The 15,030-nt window shown below is 37.8% G+C and overlaps 1 protein-coding gene across 1 annotated transcript in view; it reads left to right on the forward strand.

Annotated features, from left to right (window-relative positions):
- LOC120334792 (protein lin-28 homolog A-like) overlaps positions 1-15,030 on the forward strand; it is a 37,079-nt gene that overhangs the window by 13,522 nt on the left and 8,527 nt on the right. The window contains exons 2-3 of the mRNA XM_039402298.2: positions 13,036-13,128; positions 14,079-14,203. Of these exons, the coding sequence (XP_039258232.2) occupies positions 13,036-13,128; positions 14,079-14,203 (218 nt within the window). The remainder of the gene's footprint in view (positions 1-13,035; positions 13,129-14,078; positions 14,204-15,030) is intronic.

Here is a 15,030-nt window from a genome sequence, read left to right on the forward strand (position 1 = left end):
CAATATGTAGTATCGGGTTTTCCATGAGCGTTCAAACACAATGCGAAACATGTTGAACAATGGATGGCGTCGATTCGAAATTTTCGTCTGAGCCTATTCGAATAATTTGCTATTCGATTCGAAATGCCTAGCCCGAGTTGAGGGCTAGAGAACTTGCTTTGAGCAGATTTATTTGAGAAGGTATAAACATATATATATGGCTTACATATGGCGTTTGTGACTTTTGCAACTGATACCAGTACTCTTTCCACTTTTAGTTGATCGTTTGAGCATTTGCTTTGAGCAAACTTGCAATTTTTCTATCAGTGTTGTTCCACTTTTAGTTGAGGGTTCGGGACTTTGATCTGATCGAACGTGCATAAACGCATGGTTGTTCAAAATTTGTGACCTTTTGATCTCTCTTATTGATCAATGAACGCCGATGAAATCGTCAGATGATTCTCTGACTAAACTGTGAATCGAGGAAGCGATGTCGACAACAGGTGATTGAGTCATTCGATCATAAATTTAAACATTTGAATCGGTTTCCTTGGTTGTCGTGGATGAGGGATTTAAAAATTCGACTCGGCCATGCTTGTCATGGTCTCAATTTTCTGTTTTTAGTGTTAGTTTGCTTTGAGTACGGTATCGAGCCTTTTAGACACGTGTTCCCAAAGTAAGGTCTAAACTTCTCAACTAAACGTGGAAAAATACATTTGAGGGCCACTTTATCTCACTTGAAGTTACTTATTTTTATGCTAAAGTTTGCTCAAAGCCAGGTTCCGAACCCCACAACCAAAAACAGAGTACTGATAGAAGAGGTGCAAGTTTGCTCAAGGCAAGGTTCCATACGCCCAAATAAAAATGAAAAGAGTACCGATAGAAAGGTTGCAAGTTTGCCCAAAGCATGGTCCCGAGCCCCCAACCAAAATAGAAATAGTACCGTACTGAATCTCTTAATTCCCTAAAAAATAAAAAGTGGTTCAATATTCTGATATTTTATACTCTATTGAGATGACTGGAAGTTTCACCGTTTTTGGTCACGTGACTTGGTAGTAATTGTCATTTTGTAAACAAAACTCGACGACGAATAAGTAGCGAGTACAAAGAGGGTATTCTTCCATCCCTTGAGTGTTGTTGTGGGCCTATTTTATCAATGTGTTTCTGATAATATTTTAAATGGGTGTGTGGAGGGCGTAGTACTTTAATCAAAAATAATTCTGTTTGCGTCATTCAGAGTTGACTTGTAAGCTTGTTTAAATATGAGTATCCTTTACCTCTGAGTGAGTGCCCGTAACTTTCTTAAAAATGAGTCTATTTTACTTCTGAGCGAGTGCCCGTAACTTTGTTAGAGATGGGTCTCCTTTTCTTCTGAATGATTGCCCGTAACTTTGCTCCTTTATTATTTTGGAATAAAAATAGGAACATATAGTTATTTCCAGTGCAGCAAACCCCGCCCTTACCACACCCTCTAAATTTATCCTTGGCTACGCGATATAATTTGAAATGTGCGGTGGCATGAGTCAATGCCACAAATTTCCTATTTGGCGCCTCCACAAGTGATTGATGTCGTAGGAATAAGAAAAACAAGTTTGTATTGTATGAGTCAGTGGTGACTGGAGCAAACTTTTCAAAATCCGGAGTAAATTTTAACCTAATTTCACGTGAACGCAAACTTTACCCAAAGCCAAATACACTTATATTCGTTTTCACCATTTGACGGGGCTATTTCAAAATATTCTAAATATTCGATAAATTTTGATCTATTCATAACTGGCAGCTTCTTCTTAAGTATGGTTGTAAGGTGACTTGTCTTGAGCGGCTGCAAAATTATTTTCCAAGAAGACCCCACACACAGACGCAAAATATTGAAGTTGAAGTGTTGATGTAGATTTTCGCGAGCTGTCTGAGCTTACATACGGAGTTTTAACGTTTTGAAAATACGTTTAGTGAATTTTGTTAAAGTATCATTCGTTAGATAAGCGTCAGTCAAGATTAATTGGGACACGTTCTAGAGCAGTGGTGGGCAACTTCTCTAGTCGGCGGGCCAGATGTGGGAAAATGAAGTTCTCGGCGGGCCAGAATATTACAAAAAATACTTCGGTATCCAATCTTTGTTAAATGGAATGTTTACAACGCTCTCTGCTTTGACCTTATATTGTTTGTTTAGCAAGTGTGCTAACGCAATTGCTTGTTCACTAAGCTGACTAAGGCAATTTTTTATATCACTAACTCGCACTGACAGTGCGGTGAGGGTAGAGCAATCGGCAACTTCCAGGAATGATGCGTGGAACCACATTACAGAGAATGGTTGGATACAGTCAGCGGGTCAGTCAAAATCTCGTCGCGGGCCGGATCCGGCCCGCGGGCCGTATGTTGCCCATCCTGTACTATAGAGAGCGTCCTGGATTATTGAAAATTTTAGGTCAATCATATTATTTTTGTTGTAGAATTGTTTGCTAGGCAGTTGATAGATTGCGAGTCATGTGACGAACTGCCCCAGTATTGTACTGTGGTGCTGTACTCAACATTATTATATTCAAACATATCCGTGACTATAGCCATACACGTTTGTAAAGAGTAAAGGGTACTCACGTAGTATGTTAACCAAGGTGGCGGGCACCGAAACGTAGTATGTGTACCAGGTTAGGGTTAGGCCATAATTTCAGGTACTAATACCACGGGAGTCACTAGGCTAGTCCCCAAACTCGTAATAGAACTAAAATAGGGGAAATTGTAATAAAATGATGTCCCAACCCTAACTCGATACACATACTACGTTCCTGTGTCCGCCATCTTGGTTCACATACGACGGGAGTACCAGAGTAAATGGTAAAAAGGTCATCGATTCTGTAGACTCGCATGAACCTAGGATGACGCAAAAAAGCATAACCGAAATCATTTGGGAGATATTCTAGAAAGAACGTAACTTTTGTGCAAAGCGTCCAGATTAATAAAACTTTTGAGTACAATCGTACACGTACAGAAATTTAGGTGTTAAACAAATTTTCTTCATTTTCTCAAAAGTGAAATAAAGATTATTACTTATCGATCTTAAGATCGGTAAGTATGTTGATAGGTAATTGTCTGTTTGTCTGTCTGTCTGTCTGTCTGTTAGATGTACGCGATATCTCACGAAAGCGAGATTGAATCTGCTCCAGATTTTGCATGTGCTTTCATCATATGTCGGACCAGAAGCCTATTAATTTTGGATGAATTATATCGTATAATTAGCGAGTTATTAATTAATTAGTGATGGGATACAAGGTGTCACTATGGGGTAAGAGCGCTGTTTTGGGGGATCCCCTAACTTTCGATCCATAAGTCTTCAGTCTCTCACCGATATTCTCGTTTATAAATTAATGGGTTCTGTTTTTATTGGCCGCCCTGTATTCAATAAATTTTTCTTTGGTGGATTTAAGTCTAGTAGAGGTTCTTACTACTATATAGATAGAGAAGCTATTTTATGACCAAGGGAGGGGTCAGATACAAATAACTGGGTGAAACCGTCGTCCACATTTTTATTTAACATAGGATTTTTCGGTATAAGCGTAGGTGCAGGCACAAATATTTTGCCAATTGACCTTATGACATCTTTGTTCTCTCGCACAAGTCAGCTGTTTGGGAATTTAAACATCATAGGGATATAGGCTTTGCATTCGCGGGCCCCACGCCATTTAAAATTGGCACGTCTTGGGGGGTCGCATAATTGTTCCGTCAGGTCCTTAATTGTCCCGCGGGCCGCAGGTTGCACACCTCCGAAGTAAACTTATACGGATAGTAGAAGATGGTCGGGAATGGAAAAACGATGGGTCGTCGAAATTTGACAAAAGGTGGGGTTTGTACGCATTTTTTATGTTCAAGCATTTATTACTTATTGATCTTGATCGGTAAGTATGTTGATAGGTATTTGTCTGTTTGTTACTTATCGATCTTGATCGGCAAGTATGTTGATATAGGTATTTGTCTGTTTGTTTGTCTGTTAAACACTTTCGTATGTTACGCGATATCTCACGAAAGCGAGGTGAATCTGCTCCAAATTTGCATGTGCATTCATCATATCTCGGACCAGAAGCCCATTGATTTTGGATAAATTATGGCGTACAATTAGCAAGTTAATAATTAATAAATGAAAAAATTATTTGCGGAAGATCGACAAGTCGGCAGTCTCCGGTCGCTATCTCGTTTCATGTGTTTCTCGGACTTGAGAAATCTACACTGAGCGAGGCCAGAAAACAAACCAATCTTTGAAAATTTAACGATTTTCTTTTGAAATCGATTTTAATTATTCTTAACCCAGAGAATTTTTAGATACCGTTCCCTCACAGATGTATTAAATGAAGTAAAATTACTTAAACCATTACAGATTAAAAAATAATAAACCTGGTTAAGATATAATGAGAACTGACTTCATAACAAAATTGGAAATGTAACAAGACTTTATGAACACCCTGTACAATTACCGTATTGAATGAACGTTAGGCTCGACTGACCGGTGCATCCGTTATGGCGTCAAATGACTTCAAAAATTCATGGAATTGGCATCAATCAAAGTAGTTGAAATCGTAGAGTAATGACTCATGAAGACATTCCCGCCATTTTGTATTGGTCACGTGATCCGAAAACCCTTTTTTATGAATGGGACTTTTCGTAGTAACGGCCTACTTCTCCGAACTCCTAATAAATCAGTTCTAACAAAAAATAATACGTTATCGGATATAGGTCATAATTTCATTCGTAAAAGCAATGAATCAGCGAAACAGGTCAACGATCCTACACCGGCGAGTAATACAGCGTGTTTACAGTCCTGGTACAATTTCAATTTTTTCATGAAGTCAGTTCTCAAATTAATTGGTGTTAATTTAAGAAGCACTCCAGAAGTGTGTGTACCTATATGAAGATAACTAATTTTGTTCGCCTACTTTACTTCAAGTTGTGTAAAGGGACTGAAACCTATGGATAGGGGGTATATTCACTTGGCTAACACAGACAGTCCCCGAACACGTAATAGAACTAATATTATGGCCTAACCCTAACCTGTTACACTATGGGAGTACCAAGTTTTTTTTACTTTATACAATACACCTCTTTATGTCCACCATTAGTTGTAAGAAGCATATTAAAGTTATTTCACCTGATTTAATACAGGACGAATAACACAGACCAGTCCTATTTATTTTTTGAATATTATCTAGTATGGAATTCATCAAACCCCAACTTACCAGCACAATGCTTCAAATCTCTTTTCGCGCAAAAATACCTTTTCGCACAAATACACATTTTCGTGCAAAAGTTCTCTTTCGCGCAAAAGTCCAGTTCCTCGCAAAAGTACATTTTTGCGCAAAATCACCTCTCGCGCAAAAGTATCATTCCGCTCAGCAAAACAAGGGCAAATCAGGTATTTAAAAGCTGGTACCGCCATTTTAAATGTGTCAATCTTGTTCTAGGCCGGAAGCAGCAGTTTCTCATGCGAGACTGTTCTCAAGTGGTCTGTTTACAAGAACAGCAAATATAAGATGGTGGTCTTTGCTCAGTTAATATGTCGCAGTTTTTCTTTCTATATTTAAGAAAACATCCACTACGCTAAAATTAGAAGTTCCTGAGGTTCGACTTCGGCTTCAATCTACATCAAATATCAAAAGTACAACTTAAAGTAGACAATGATAACTCGAACAGAACCTTCTCACACAAAACACAAATACGACTCTGCTTGTAACAGCCCTAACGTAACATGCGATGCCTTCTTGCCTTGAGGTTCAGCAGTAATCATCATCCAACAAGGCAATAATCAAATCAAATCACAAAAACAAAAGAGTAAACAACACGCGGCGGAAAATCCTATCACAAATAGAGCAATCCTTCATGCGAACGCACCTATAATCTCTAGCAGAATTCGTTGCTTTTCAAACAAGAGAGCTTGCATGCATGAAATAATGTGAATGAATTGAAATAAAATAGCTGTATTACTTTCTGAAAAAAAAAACGATTTTCAACTACAATTTTAACAATACCAGCAACAACATAACGACCCATGGGCCAACTTCGCGTACAATTTAGGGGGAAATTTCGAGTCACATAGAAAAAAAATATCAAAAGATAGGCTTATAGGGACTTCATCCGTATTTGAAAACTGCAATTTTAAAATAGAATAGCTGTATCACTTGCCGAATAAAGCGCTTTTTTCACAACAATAGGAACTATAACAAGAATAGCAACAACATACTGATACATAAGCCACTAGGTGCAAAATTAGTAGGGAAATATCGAGTCACGTATAAGAAAAAATATAAAAACAGCCTCCTAGCGACTTCATCCATATTTGAGCACCGAAAATTTGGAATAGAATAATCGAATTACATTATGAAAATAAGCGATTTTTCATATCGAAAACTCTAACAAGAACACCAACAATATAACGATCCTTGAGTCCATTTTGTGTCCAATAATTACTTATTACTAATTGCATGAGAGTGATTCTATGCGGATATAATCTTTAATCCGGCTCGTTTCTTTGTAGAACAAGAGAGCGATGCTTAATATATGAAAGCCAGGAACAAATGTCAAAACAGTGTTGCCGTGAATAAATCAGAAAACTTATTGATAAATATATTGATTGTTATTAGCGATTGGAAATTTGAAATTGATTGATCCAATAGTCAGAAAGAAAAGTGAGATATTTTTACAACAAAATCAACCTCAATAAAAACAACTCTAATAAAACAATCCACAGGCCCACTTCGCGTCCAAAAATTTCTATTTGCATGAGAGTGATCCTATGCGGATATAATCTTTAGAAGGCTTCTTTGCTTGTAAAACGAGAAAGCAATACTCAAATATACGAATATCAACACAGTGTTCGTATACAGGGATGGCCAAGCTGTGTTCGACTGAGATCGACTAAAATTTTCGTAATATTTTTCGATCGACTGATTGTCAATAAAACCAGCAAAAAAATATACGCGTACTAAATTTGAATATTCGTTGGAGGCAAATTTCTTGAGCCATGATGTTATATTCACTCAACACCGAGCGCGATCGACCACCTAAGATGCGGCGATGGACCGGTCGATAGCGATTGACGTGTTGACCATAGGCTATATAAACGTGTTCCTGTGAATAAAATAAAATTGTAAAATTATTGATGAAAATATTCGGTGAGATTAGAAAAAATTGGGAAAAAATAAATAGCTATTCCGCGACTATTTCCTCTTCAAGCACTTTCACAATAACCCCAACAAGTACAACATAACGATTCATAGGCTTCGTGCCCAATAATCAGTAATTACACGAGAGAGGGACAAATTAGAGAAACGCTTTGGAATAATATCAAACCCTAATTGATGTTTTAATGGGTCTGATCTGAGCAATTTGTATCGTTCAGTCAGCAAAAAGAAAAAATCGCGATTTTCCCACGTTATTCATAATTTACAAGTCCACGCGGATAAAATTAAAATATCAAATTTCAGTTAACGTTTCAGAAATGTTTTTACGAGTTGTCTGACCATTGCATGATGCAAAACACTCATTTTATTGTTGTATGCAAATTTGCTCAAAAAATGTCTCTATACTTAAACTAAAAATGGGAAATAGTACCGATAGAGGAGTTGCAAGTTTGCTCAAACCAAGGTCCCGATCCTTCAACCAAAAGTGGAAAGATTATACTCATAGAAGTTGCGAGTAACTATCGATTTACTGAGAGTTGTTTATATAACCTTTAATAAATACGTATATTTATACAATTCGTTGTCGTAATATGCAAGCACTCAGCGCGATTCTCTACCAATACGAAGCACCGTAGTGTAGATATCTTTGGTGCGACCCAGCCCAGGGTCAGGGGTCAAGGAAATAGAAGCGGGTTTACGCTTTCCCGGGGTATAATAAATTGTGTATAGCCAATACCGAATCTGATTATTTTCGGACTTTCCGATATAGTTGTTCCTACAGGAGAGGTAAAATCGGGCCCCAAATTACCGCCCGGCACGACCCAGGCCCGCGGGTATTAAACTAGACCTAGCCCGAACACGACTAATTGACTGGATTTGCAGGCCCGAGCCCAAAACAAACCCGAAATTTTATTTAGGAGTTCTTTGAATTGTCATTGCAAGAGTTTAGTACAGTATGTGTCGTGTTGATGAGTACCCACACACAGTTTAGTAAATATTGTTTATAAACACATATTTTTTTTAAAAAAAGTCAGCGATAGAGAAACCCCACCCGAACGTAATGAATGACATTTCAGGCCCGAATTTCGGGCCGGGCATCATATCTTAGCTTCATCCTACAGTGACTGTTTGCACAGAACTTGGAGTCAAAGGGGTGAAAACTTGACATTGATGTAAATCAGTTGCGACGAGCACGATGTTCAAGAGTTATATCTCAAGCTAGCAATACGCTGGCAGATGGGTTGCAGCAGTTAAATTTGTTGAAAACTAAATAGCGGGATCGCATGACATCGCGGGGGCGTTAAATGATTCATCCTAAAAATATTTTCACAATCTGCAATGCACGGAATGAAGCGTTACCGCGAATTTATCATTATTTTAACAATACATCATTTTGTGCATGACAGATTGCAGAAATATTTTTATCATGAGTCATAATTCGAATTCCCGCGCTCTTTATGGATCTTTGTCACATCATAACACGCTCCAGATGTTTTGGATGTTATTTAAAATCTCCCGTGTGACTCAGAACACAAGACAAACGCCTCGTAATTGCGATTCGCCTAGTGGGGCTAATTTATTCACATATTTAGGGTATGACTACTTGACAATTACTCACTACGGTTCTTAAACCCAAGGCGGCAATTTTAAACCGGCCACGTGACCATGTTTGACCAATCACCGTTCATAGGTGAATTGAATAAAAAAAGCGAGTCTGAACCCTAAAAGCGCTATTCCAAATGAAAGTGTGGTTTCATGCTTAAAATGCTTAAAATTGGGGAGCTTAAGGACACGTCATGTTTAAAATTGATGGACGGCGGCGGGTAAGATTAAGAATGACTCAACAACCAACGACAATATGACATTGTTTTCAATTTGCTGAATTGAGACTTCAAGCAGCTGCCGCTCTTTGGGAGTGGTAGATATTTTACCATTGGTGATAAAACTAATTGTAACTTATATAAATCTAAATAAGAATAGCATAATTTCTTTTCACGAAATAGCAAGTATATTTGTAAGCTTTCGTTAAAAACCAGGGGTGGGCAACATACGGCCCGCGGGCCGGGTCCGGCCGCGACGAGATTTTGACCGGCCCGCTGACTGTATCCAACCATACTCTGGGATGTGATCCAACGCATCATTCATGAGAGTTGCTGATCGCTCCACGCAGAGAGCGTCGAGCAATTAACAAAGATTGGATACCAAAGTATTTTTTATAATAATCCGGTCCACAAAGGACTTCATTTTCCCACATCTGGCCCGCCGACTAGAAAAGTTGCCCACCCCGGCGTTAGATCATAGTCTAACGAAACAAGACATAGCTGCAAATATGAAAGCTCAATAGTGAGTTAAAGTTATTATAATAAATTTTGAAAATATTAGAGATGGGTGGAAATTGTGGGAAATATGTACCCCTCCCCCCACGTCTCAAAATTAGGGGTGTGAACAATTAGGAAGAATGTCCGACTTCCCTCACCTCTCATATCACTGGTCAATATTTATTTTGCACCGAGTGGGAGTATCGACAAAATAATGCGCTCAACATGCAAATCACCCTGGCCCGCGCACACGTTTTTTGCATATACTCGCTCTTCTACAATGACTCCTTACGTTTGGGTGTCCGCCCTATACTGGTCGTGAGTGTGTCGTAACGCCCATCAAAAAGCCATATCAACTGTGCAAAATTTCCCGCTAAAAACACTTCCGGGTACGACACCTGTCTTCCGAGATAAAGGTCACCTAATTAACTGACCCGTAACAAACTTTTCTGATCAGAATGATTACAGTAAATGTAGAAGAACATTGACCTGTGAACGCTCGTGATGCGTTGTCCATCTGCTCAAAATTCGTGTTTTTCTGATTTTGTGTTTTATCCATAAAAAAGCTAGTTTCGGAGTTTTTGAGTCATAGATGGATTGAGTGTGGAAGTGGGCATTATAAAGGGATCGTATAGGGTCGTACGCAGCTTGAGTTGAAATTGCCTGTCTGCCGCCTCAACAAGAGTGTAATAAAATGGGTAAATTATAAGGTGACCGTACATTTGAACCCACGTACATTTGAACCCACGTACATTTGAACTATGTACATTTGCACCCGTATATACGCGGGTTCAATCTATGTGCGGGTGCTAAAACCCATGAGTTAGGGTTAGTATGGGTTCAAATATCCGTAAAACAAAAAAAATTTAGATGCATAGGTGCAATAGTATGCAGGTGTAATTGTCGTGGGTTCAAATGTACACGGGTTTAAATGTAATGGAACCAAATTATAATCATTACAAATAATTTCTTTGAATGATTTTGAATGTTTTGAAGGATAGAAAGCAAGTTTAATTCAAGGCAGACAGGTGCATTGGGTAGACAAAGCTGAACAGGAATGGTTCCAATTTTTCTAGAAAATCTGGCTTCTTAGATAAAAGTGGTGCCACCATATCTAGGGAGTAATAAACAGCGTGGGATACCAAATCGAAAATTTGCCGGTGCTTTCACAATAGCGGCCTATAAGGTATAAGCAGGGATTCCATCGATCTGGAAACCAAAATAAGGACGACTGAAAAAATTTCTGCATTGTAGACAGAAATAGCTGGCTTTCCTATGGCTTCCAGGTTAATGTCACAATTACAGACGTCACAGTGTGCGAAGCACTCACCCTGCAAGCTTCGTTTAACTTTGAATTCTTTCCCGTACTCATCACGAAAAACGTTCTTACGTTTGCTTTTTTTTAAATTAAGCTAAAATAACCACCACGACAAAACCTAAGGATCGCCACACTTACAATGATTCATGCCTATCTGTGCCTCGCTCTTTGTGTTCCAAATAAGATTGTGTTGCTTTTATGATGCCACAATAAAGCTTTGGCGATAAAACAAACAACACAAAGCTTCCTTTATGAAATCCCAATAGGACAAAATAAGGACACGCAAGCCAAAAATAAGGACAAATTTTAGAAATAAGGAAGGTATGGAATCCCTGGGTATAAGTGTTGCCACCGTATCTAGAGTATATTGAATATAGTAGGGAATACCGAATCCGGAAAATCAGGATTTTTTTTAGAAATAGTAGCATTTATCAGTACTATAACTAAGTCAGAGTGTATTAAATTGAGTAGGTAATTGTGATTCAAAAATATTTCGGTCTTTCTAGAAATCTTAGATACTTACGTAACAGGGCTACTTGCACAGTGCCAAGTTCAGAGCGAAGTTGCAAAAAGGTATTTTAAGAAAAAACTCTAATTTCTAGTTTATCCTACAAGAGGGAACATTGTACCCAAATAATGTTATAGCGCCACCTATTCTAGCAACCATTGCAGCAAAAAATATGAGCAAAGTCCGCTGAGATATTTCGCAAGTCGGGCATTATTTTAGGTCCAAAGTCCGTCTCATAACATCGAATAAAAACGCAGAAACGAAAAATGCGAGTCATCTTCGATCGATATTGTGACGTCACACAATAATGTCATCAATAATTAAAATGGTTGAGGTTATTAAAGCGCCGATGCTCAAATTTCTGCCATTTTGATGGCGGCGATCTCCGGGTAGGCTACACGAAACGAGACTCAATTTTGGAATACAATATGGAGGAATTCTCTAGCGATAAAATCGTCGACGCGCCCGTCTTGCTTCGATTCATTTCACGCAAATGCCTTTGCTTATTTTAGCCCATTGGTTCCCAAACTGCGAGCGGTAAAATAATTTCAGTGTGTCGCAGAATTTGAGTCTGTTTCCGTAAAATTATCTATTATTTTCCCGCATTTAAAACTTGGCACAAAATAAGTTCAAATTAAAGTACGGCTCGGGATATCGGATATCCAGAAAAGTTATGATCGTTTTTGTATACAAAGACAATCTCATGTATCGCATTTCTTTAAAATTTTTCTCGATGTAGTTTGACATTATTAAGCAGTGATTCTCAAACGCTGTGGCGCCCTAAAAGAGGGCGTAGTCAATTTTTCGAGGGGGCGTAAAGCTAATTACAGAATGTAGGTTAGACTTGAACTTGCCCGCCTTATTCTGTATATTTACATTTATTTATTTTGGATATTTACGTTTTATTCACGTATTTCCACTTTTTTTTTAATAAAACATACTTCAACCATACTATCTGTTATTGGACACGAAGTGGACATAACGATCGTTTCAAAATTTTGTTGTTATTGTTATTTGTCTCCATCTCCATCTCTTCGAATACTGGACCAATTGCTTTGAAATTTTGAAGTTTTCAGTGGTTAAAATTTTTCTCCAGAAGGCTATTACTTTTTTTTTCGCCATGACGTCATCAAAATTATTGCCATTGGGTGGCGCTACGTGTCCGTATATTTGAGCATAGCTCTCTTGTTTGAAGCATATTGTTATCTAGTTATTTTTGAGGTGGGCGCGAGACTAGACAAATTCTAATACGGGGGCGCGGCTTAAAAAGTTTAAAAATCACCGTTATAAAGTGAAATGATCTTTTCAATGCGTCGCGATTTGTCCAAGTACATGCAACGTGGATTTGAAATGTTTGAAAACTCAGCATGCCATTTTTCTTATACGCATCGCGACTATTGAAAAGAGTATTTCACTTTCTAACAGTACTTCTGGAACATTTTCAGCTTTATGTTATTAGTTGTATCATGTATTTTTACAAATTTTATTGCCAATTGTAAATTATAGAAAGAATTAGAAAGTAAAAATATAAAATATGTGACGTCATAATACAACAATGACATCATAAGGTATAACGTCATTGATACAAAATGACGTTATACCAAAACTCAATTCCAAAATTGCCTCCAAAGTAGCGATAGGGGACGACACGGCTGCTCGTTTTCAGGAAGGTCAGCTCCGCCAACGTTATCTGTCACTATGCATCAATGAACATTTTTCAGAAAATTATTCTGTCTGCTTTATTCTCAGGTGGAGGAGAGACGGGCGATAGCTCATCGTCTGAGACGGATAAAAAAACGACAGAACCAGATCTTGATGTGGAAGGAATGACAAAAATATTCGGTGAGAAATTTAATTATTATTCAATTTTCGTAAAATTGATGAACATTTTTAGCCTTAAATTTTGGGTAGCGTTGATGGTCTAAACGTTTAAATTAAGCTACAAAAAATAGGGACCTCCAGAGATATGCAATACAATCCGGCCCGCGACGCTTCACTGAATTATAGTAACAAATTATAGCTGTTTTGTCGATTATATTCTTTACGCAAAAGAATTTACGTGTAGACTGAAATATATTATAACGTAACAAGTATATATTTCACAATAACTCGTTTAATGAGTCTATAATTTAATTATAATTTAGACAAATGACAACAAAACGCTGAACAGTTGATGCTAAGTGCAAATGATTTAATGGCGCAAAAAATATTCAAATGGTCAGTCTTCGCGCGCTGCTTAAAATTTAACTTCAGATCTGTGTGATAAAATGTGATTCATCTATCATCCATTCGATTTTTAACTTTCTAAAAATGAGTGCGGCCCGCCAATGACCTGCAACCTTTAATTTTGACTCGCGAGCGACAAAAGGTTGCCGACCCCCTAAGTCAATGTTTCCAAGCCTTTTTTCAATCGACCCAAATTTAAAAAAAAATGATTTTTTTTGCATGTCTTGCGACCCAAGATCATTCTTAAATACTATGAGAAAACTTGTGTCTTAATGGCCGCAAAATTAAAATACTAATATAAAACATCTATTTTCTCAGAAATCACTTCAAAGTGAGAAAGTTGCGCTTGTTTGCCACCAGTTAGTTATTGAAATCGTGGCGTTGCTTTTAGCAAAACACTTGAACTTACTGAAAAATGAAATCTGCAATTTTCAATTTTTTTTATTTTATAAATTAGCGACCCAAGAAGATTTTCCTATGACTCAGTTTCGGGTTGCGACCCACACACAGGTTGTGGAGCACTGCACTAGGTCACCGCGTATTCACTTATGAATTATCTTTTGCAGGAACATGCAAATGGTTCAACGATGCCAAAGGATTCGGATTCGTGTCGGTTGATGATTCGTCGACACTTTCCGGAGATGAGGAGGGAGAAGAGGGGAAACCCCGACCGGATATATTTGTTTATCAGGTGAGAAAAAATTATTATTCGAGATACATTATCACACGATACATTATAAATTATCCGTGTCAAATAGTTTAATTTCATTATTTTAATTTTTTAATTCAATCCCGACTAAGCAAATTCGGATTAGTTTACAGAACCGGTTATATTCCGGTGTCTCCAAATATTACATTCTTACAACAGATCGGCTACCTAGAGTAAAAAGTTTTATTTAAAAAGAAAAACGTTTTATCCGTACGTTTGAATTGCTCTGAGCATAGCCCATTGCTAATATGGTCAGTTAACTGCCAAAGCCGCACTCATTAATAATAAAAATACATTTGACCTCACTAATTTTTAAATATTTGAACTTTGCGTAATCCCGTACTTCGTGTACCAGGTTACGGTTAGACCATAATTTTATTCCTATTCTTTATTTTAGTTCTACTACGAGTTCGGGGACTGTCTGTGTTACCAAAGTGAATATACCCCTGCCCATAGGCTTCCGTCCCTTTACACAACTTGACATAAAGTAGGCGAACAAAATTAGTCACCTCGATATTGGTACTCACACTTCTAGAGCGCCAAACTTTGGGTGTCGCTGTTTGATATAATAAGCGTTTGTTCCCAAGCACGGTTTCCCCAGTAGATTGTGTGTTATTTTTTTTTCAATTTCGCATGCTACTTTTGTACTTGATGAAAAAAATAAACTTGACTGTGACTAGTATCAAATATCGGAGCCATTACTTCATAATTTGGTTGCCTTGAGCAGATACTCCTTTTCACAAAATTTGAACCATTTCTGGTGTTTGACAGTTTTATAGCACACAGCTGCTTCGGAAGTTAAATTCTCA

The sequence above is a fragment of the Styela clava genome, chromosome 1 (assembly GCF_964204865.1).
Source record: "Styela clava chromosome 1, kaStyClav1.hap1.2, whole genome shotgun sequence".
NCBI lineage: Eukaryota > Metazoa > Chordata > Ascidiacea > Stolidobranchia > Styelidae > Styela > Styela clava.